The sequence below is a fragment of the Carex rostrata genome, chromosome 1, assembly GCF_964058835.1.
Source record: "Carex rostrata chromosome 1, lpCarRost1.2, whole genome shotgun sequence".
NCBI lineage: Eukaryota > Viridiplantae > Streptophyta > Magnoliopsida > Poales > Cyperaceae > Carex > Carex rostrata.
This window is the reverse complement of record NC_135918.1, coordinates 15,697,004-15,704,964: the sequence shown is the minus strand read 5'-3', so window position 1 is coordinate 15,704,964 and position 7,961 is coordinate 15,697,004. Positions and strand designations below refer to the sequence as shown.

The following is a 7,961-nucleotide window of genomic DNA, read 5'->3' as shown; positions in this document are numbered from 1 at the left end:
TTAAATGTTAATTTATCTAATAGATTATCTTTTAAGTTGAGGGATTCGGTTATAGCTTTGCAATATGCCGATGACACGGCTATCATTGCTACTGCAGATGAAGAAACTTTGATTTCCCTAAAAATAATTTTGAGAATGTTCACGGCAATCTCGGGCCTCCACATAAACTATGACAAAAGCATGTGGATACCGATCAATATGCAAGAAGAAGCTTGCATGCGGACGAATTTGATTTTGGGATGCCGCCAATCACAATTTCCGACCACTTACTTGGGGATGCCACTCACAGTTAGGGCACCTACGAGAGCTCTATTTATGCCATTGATTAAACGATTTGAAAGCATGTTGGAGGGTTGGAAAGGGAAGCTCCTGTCAAGAGGGGGAAGATTGCAACTTGTTAATTCGGTTCTTTCTTCAATTCCTATTTATTTCATGGCTTGTTTTCTATTACCAAAGTGGTAACTCAGAGGCTGGACCGAATTAGGAGATCATTTTTATGGGGAAACAATGAAGAAAACAGACTTGGGATTTCTTTAATTAATTGGGATACGGTTTGTTTACCGAAAGAATGGGGGGGGATGGGAGTTTCTAACTTGAGGCTACGAAACATCTCACTTCTCTTACGGTGGTGGTGGAGGTTGTACACTAATTTAAACAGTTTGTGGGCTGAAAAGATTGCTATTTTAAAGAAAAAACCTGATGATCAAGATGGTATGAGAAGGTGGGTTTGCTCAGGTTCTTTCTTTTGGGGCACTTTACTTTCAGTCAATCATTTGTTTACCATGTCTACTGAGTTTGACAGGAACAATCAACTTGTGTGGGCATGGGGATCAAATGGAGTATACTCAGCAAAGTCGGCTTACACAATGTTGGCAGGGGGTGGCAAGATTAAATGGCCGTTTGTAGAAATTTGGAGCTATAAGATTCCGCCGAGTGTGCGCATTTTTGTTTATCTGCTGCTAAGGAATAGACTACTTACTCATGAGGTGATGGTGCGACGAGGTTTTGATATACCTCCCAATTGTGAGTCATGTAACAGGGGGGCAATTGAGTCAACATTGCATCTGTTTTTCCTATGTCCAAAAGCAGTAAGATTGTGGGAAAGGATGGCATCTATTCTAGGAGTCATGCTTATGCACATGGATACAACGGTACAGGGGACTTGGCAAATTTCGGTTTCTAGAGCAGCTGCAGCTGGTATGAGAAAAAAGCAGTGGCAGGTTTACTTCGTCTCAACCTGCTGGTCCATCTGGAAGCAACGGAATAAAAAGATTTTTGAAGGGCAAGAGGTACCGCTTAAGGTAGTAGAGGAAAACATCCTGCAAGATGCAAAGCTGTGGTTGAGACTGTGCTAGAGAGGCCTTCGTGCCTGTTGTTTTTTTTTTTTATTAGTTGTTTGATGTTCTTTTATTTCTGCTTTTCTTTTTTCATTTCAGACACTGGTATGCACTGACAGCCACTGTCAGTATTTTTCAAAAAAAGAGAATGAGGTCCGTCAGCGGGCCAGGTGGGAGCAGAAATGGTAGTGAAAGAAGTGCAGATTCAAAAGCAATTAGTTCAGGAAGCAAGGGGAGAAGTGAGAATGTTGGTCTGAGAAAGAGGGGGTCGGGTGATCGAGTTGGTTGAGGGTGCGAAAGAGGCAGCGAAGAAATTGTGTAACCAGGCATATGTAGTGGTGCTGGTGTTGGTCTCTCTAAACAGATTCAAACTGATGCTGGTCATTCACTGACAAGGGACAAGAGGAGGGGCTGCCAATGCCAATGCCAATGCCGACACCAAAGCCACAAGGGTCTAGGGGACCTGTGCGGCCCAGTGATTCTGAGAAGAAGAAAGTATCTAGTGGAGGTGGACCAGAGGAGGCAGGAGAGAGAAATAAAGGGAAAGCAGCAGAAGCGGGTGTGTGTGTGTGGGCAGTGTGCTGAATTCTGCAAGGAAACGGTGTAGAGACTAGAGAGGAAGTTGGTTCTCTGCTCTCCTCTGCACTCATCCCCTCTAAGAAGAAATCATGACCATCAACATTCTTGCTATTGCTCATGCTCCTATATTTGTCCACAATATATAAATTATTTTGCTTATTTATGTGCTGTTGGAATCAGAACTTGGAATGAATACCAGTAGGAGTGGGAACATGGTGCATTTGTTTGTAGTAGCATACCGGGTATGGTATTATATGATAAGATAGGAAAAAGAGTAGCTACCTAGCCAGTTAACTAAACAGCATAGCAGTACCATTTGTTTGTTGCAACTATAATGTACTGTACTACTGTATGTGCTAATTCTGTCGTCCTGTAAAAGTGTAAATATCAGATAGATATTGGCTGGGAGGGTTTTATAAATATGTGGTATTGTGGCCCCATTCCATTTTTGTATATATTTATTTATTATATCATAGTATTGTTGAAAATTAATTCAAATTGATTAAAGCATGTACAAATCAGTTTTTAACAGCATAAAAAACTGTATTGGTTATTTTGGGTATTGGTTATTTTAAGCATAGTTATTTTCGGACTAGTTAGCGTAGTGGTTAGTTATTTTTAGCATGTTGTGTAGTGGGTGCTTAATTTAGAGAAGTTGTGGGTGCTTATTTTAGGAACATTGTATTGCTTTAAATACTGCATTACTTTATGTAATTGAGTAAGAGAGAAAGGAAATAAAGCGTTGTTTCTATTCAGAAAAATATTCTTCTCTCTTCAATCTTTTGCATACTGGCACAAAGCATTGCTGAGTTTATCCCAACAAGTATTCCCTCTATGCTGTTGTTGTGTCATGTGTGGTGTGGGTGCTGCGCCTGTCGTATTAAACCAGTAAGTTAATTGTATCAAAGAAGGAAAATTAGGTAATTAGTATTTGTTGAAATTAGGTAATTAATATTAGATCCATGGCTATTATAGTTAGCAATTTCTATTTTAGTAGAGTCAGTAATAAGAGCCATGATGTGCAGGAAATAGCATGAACTGCAGTTTTGGCCATCAGGGGTAGTTATGGTAATAGGTGTTAATTTTAGATTGTAGTGCAGTTATAGGAACTAGTGGCTTCTAAAATTAGATAGATGTATTTGTTATATATCATTAAGCATGTTATGTAATTGATTGCAAGGTGTAAAAAAAGACAATTGAGCAGTTTTGATAAATATGTTTTCTGTTCAGCAGCAGATTTCTGTTTACCAGAATTTTCTGTCAAAATTTTGTTTTCGTACCAGAAAGTATACCAGTTCGTACAAGCAAAAGGCTGCTGCAATCAGCCGAGTATCCAACAGTATTTAGTAGTATTTCTTTGCAGCAATTTGATAATTAATCCTTGGGTATATATTGCATCTTCAAACTAGCAAGGCGTATTATTAAACCAGTATTTGCGTAGTTTCTCAAGGAAAGGAAAAGAAAAGAGAAGTAGTGGAATCAATCAAATAAACTAGTTCAGATGCCCGGTGTGGTACACTTGTGCATCCATGTACGCTCCAATATTTCCATCTTAATTTAGAAAATAAAGTAGACTAATTAAGAGAGGAAAAAGTCCCAAAGCGGATTAACTAGCACAACTTAAATATATACTCTAACAATCTATCTATTTCACAACCATTTATCTCTGTGTGTGTGTAAAGCACATGTATTCCTATATATTATATGGAATCTATTGAAAATGGTGGTAGATCATAAACTTCACATAATATAACATAAATGTCATGAAAAGAAAAACAATTGTAATTAATAGATGGAGGAAAACATAAAATATAAAAAGCAAAAGGGCTGATGGTTCTTTTCACCTTTTCCTTTTAGAGTTGTATTTGGCTGTAAATAAGGGAAAGTTCATTGTGTATGCCTTCTGTTCTGTCATTCGGATTACAAGGCATGCATATGATATGATCATATCATACTTGCTAAATTACCCTCCTTTAAGGCATAAATCTCACAACCAAACAACCAAATAACTAGTAGTAATGATCAACTAAAACACAATTATTATTAATTATTGTCAGATCAAGATGATGATGACGACGATGACGACAATTAAATATTAAATGATTCAGAATATTAAATAATTCAGACAGACGAGCAATCCAAATCCATCTGGTCAGTCTTAGGAGCAGCATGATGTCGATCACTGCACACAGCATCCAAGACGTCGAGGTTGTACAAGATGGGGATGATGAGAAGGGAGCAGAGGAAGGAGAGAATGGGCCCGAAGATCCATAGGAGGAGAGGAAGAGCGGTGTAGAAGAGGCGGTTGCCAACGGTGTTGAGCAGGAAACTCTTCTCGAGCAGGTTGCATATGTAATCCTGTGAAAGGCGGTTGGCGATGACTGATGCACCAGCATCATGATTATGGTCAAGTTTGATATTGATGAGGAAGTTGACCTGGTTGATGAATCGGATAGAGAGGGAGTAGCAAAGGAAGGCGAAGACGAATAGAAGCAGCAGGGAGACATACTTGAGGGAGAGCATAAACTCCCCATGGGCTCCGAACACTGCATCATTCAGTGGCCGCTTTATGCTATACGTGCTGCTCAGCACCCCCGCCAGACCCGTGCAAAGCAAGATTGATGTTGTCCCCATCAGCGTGGACCCCATGATGGCATTCCGGATTGACTGAACCGCCAGGATATTCTTCTTGTCGTTGTCCTTCATTATGGCCGCCACCCAGAGGTGCCGTCCTGCAGAGTTGATGCCGATGAAGGTGCGGTGAGGCTCAGTGCGCACCTTGTGCCATAGCCACCCGTGGTATGCCATCAGTAAAAACACGGCAAGAGGCACCAGAACCAAATCCAGGTAGCTCGTTCGCCACTCCATCGTATTAATCTCTCTCTCTCTCTGTCTGTGTGTATATATGTGTGTGTGATAATTTAATTATATATATTAATTTCCTTGTGTTTCTTTGTTTGCAAACGTAGTAAGGGAGGTGGCGGCTATAACATGTTCTGTGCCTGTGCGAGAGACGTGTGTATGTGTATATATATTTATGATAATATGAATGGGGGATGTTAATTGGGGTTGTATAGAATAATTAAATGGCAGCAGGGGCATAGCATTATCAATTTAACAATTTAACATCAACATCCGCATGCATGACCTATAACTTAAAAGTGCGTTGTAACTATAAAACCTGATCTGCCCAAACATATCATCCAATTTTCATTATAAATTAAAAAATAGGTTAATATTTTTCGTTTTTCACAATATATGACAACAATTATCTTTCTAAGAAAAATAGAACCGAAAAATGGGTTAATAGATTTACTTATGAAATAATCTATTTATCAGCCTCAAAAATAATATAAATTGTTGTAAAAACATTTTGATCATTTTATAATATTTAACGATGTTTATAATAACTAATTTTATGAAATCATAAGTTAGACAAAAAATGGATAATATTAAAAGTTCATAGACATGCAATTATTTATTAGGGATGTAGAGAAGTCACAACATCATTAGACACATCATGGCACAGTACGCTCGTCAATTACATGAAGTGACTCATGTGTCACATATTGTGACCTTCAAAATACATGATCCGACATGACATGCAAATTGGCATGATCACGATATGACACGTCACGTGACCAAACATGACTACATGTGATCAATACAACATAAACTTTATGTCATTATTTGTTCCAAATAACAATTCAAGTTTTAGACAATAAATTATATTTTTTTAACAAATAGTTTTTTAGCAATGATTGATGATTCATAATATTACAATTTATTCACATTTTCGACATTTTTTTCTTTCTTAACAAGCTTGTAGTTAAAAAAAATATAGTTAAATATAAACAAACGTGATCAAACATACCTAACATGATCAAACATAAATGGATTTGCATCACATATAGTTCACAAAAGTGAATTTATATAAAACTTAAAAGAGTACAAAAAATAGAATGAGATAGAAAGGGCCATGAAAAGCAAGTTATGAAAATAAAATGAATGCAAACAAAACAGTTTCATTCTTTTTTTTTTAAATAGAAAAGAAAAAAAGAACTAGTTACTATTATAACCTTGCTGTCTTTGTTTTTATTTTATTGAATTTGTAAAATACGTACAAATACATGTGAGAAGATAAGGCATAACAGTCATTCTATATAAAAATTAGAACAATTTGTCTTGTTAGGTATAATGCATGCTTCATCCCCTTTTTAGCTAATAAAGTCCGCCTCTAATTTTGTATGTAAATAATTAATCTGGTTTCGGTTACTAGTGGATATATATTTGACTCAAGAAGAAAAGAGCAGGACACAATGTTTTCCTTTAGTTGACGATTACAATAAAATAATATCATGCTATCTAGTATTAGAATTTTTTATGTTTATTTCGAAATATGTATGTTTTTTTCTTATTATTGTTCTTCAATTAGTACATCAGAACCCATCAATTCGTTTATATTTCAGATATATATTATTATTATTTTTTTTTTAGAATAGGACATTATTACTGTTTATTGTAAGTTAATTAATTAGATTGACAACCGCTGAAAAATCAAGAGAATTATGTCGAACGCATGCAGTTGTATATATCCTGATACATCCTATCTCGGAGAGATTAGGGTGAATGTGAGATTTGAGTTGTTGACATGTCCTGTTTCAGAAAGTTAGGCTGTGTGTGAGAGATCTGGATTATCGGTTCCCGAAATAGGAGAAGATTGAGCTATTTATCAGACTCTCACTACTAAAGACAGACACTTTTCGTAAGGATAAAAAATGACTTTTCGCAACGGAGTACCGTCATAAATGTGTTTTTTCTATTCGCAACGGAGTCCCGTCATAAATGTGTTTTTTCTCTCGCAAAAAATGTCTACTTTGTTGTTGTGTAATTCAGTCGAATTTAGGGCCTTATGTAACTCATCTAGCTACAATGTGGCCTAACAGTTAGTCACTTAATCACCAAAATGGAATAGAAACGTCCGCATAGAAGTGAGGACCATCCCGAGCTTGTAAGGGGATTGCTCTGGAGAGGCTCACAGAGTGAGCTTTCTTGGGCTGTCGTGAGCCTCTCCGAGCCCAATCGCATAGATAGGCTCGAGAAGCTCCCGGCATTGGGACCAATATTTGACTTGTGAGGAGCTTGTGGAGCCTTTGACACATGGACCTATCATATTCTAAGCTCCATATCAGTATTGACTATTAAATATTAATGTTGAAAATGAGTGGAAAACATCTCATCTCATTTTTCTAGAAAAATTGAAAGGAAAGTAAAAAGTTATTTTGTTTGTTTGCGTATGTGCATATAATATAAATTGCACTTTTTTGTGGATGGAATAATGAATATGGCGGAGAAGTTGTCCATGTTCAAAAATAGTGGCAACTCTGATCTCAATTTGCACTTCAATCTTCATATAAACTTGATATGTACATAGTGCTACTGCTACTATTGTTTTATATATATGCTCTTTTTGGGTCGTAGGGTGTACAGGTGTGTGTGGGGGGTGGGGGTGATGGGGGGATATTGCTTGATTATTTTAATTTGGGGGATTCAACTGAACCCCCATGCATATTGCATGCATGATGATTGAAGAACACTACTTGATCTTGATCAAGTGTTAAATTAATTAATTAATTATTTAGTCTGTTATTGTACAATTAATGATATTCATTTACATTGAAAATCTAAATAATAAATAGATATGAACGTTAATTAAGATTAAGAAATCCAATTGACCGATCCAGACAATAATTTATATTAAAATACTCAATAACCATTCGTACTGAAATCTGTACAACTTTATTTGAATCGGTGTAGATGGAGATTTAATTCGACTCTTCGTCCCTCATCTTCATTAATTCTATCCTCATCTTCAACTCTTAGTGTGGAATCTTGACTTTCTGTCGATGTTTAACACGATAGCATTTAGAGGAACTAGTTGAAAAATTAGTAATTTTGTTTTTAATCATCAGATTGTGAATGTTTAATCACATAAGTTGTGAATAACCTTGATTTTTATTTTATTTTATTTTTTTTGTAAAGTTT

The 7,961-nt window shown here is 36.5% G+C and overlaps 1 protein-coding gene across 1 annotated transcript; it reads right to left on the bottom strand.

The window, feature by feature from the left end:
- Window positions 1–4,030: 4,030 nt before the first annotated feature.
- Window positions 4,031–4,833, bottom strand: LOC144546469 (uncharacterized). The gene has a single exon (XM_078295312.1). The coding sequence runs from the start codon at window positions 4,782–4,784 to the stop codon at window positions 4,038–4,040; it is 747 nt and encodes a 248-aa protein (XP_078151438.1). The 5' UTR covers window positions 4,785–4,833; the 3' UTR covers window positions 4,031–4,037.
- Window positions 4,834–7,961: the final 3,128 nt, after the last annotated feature.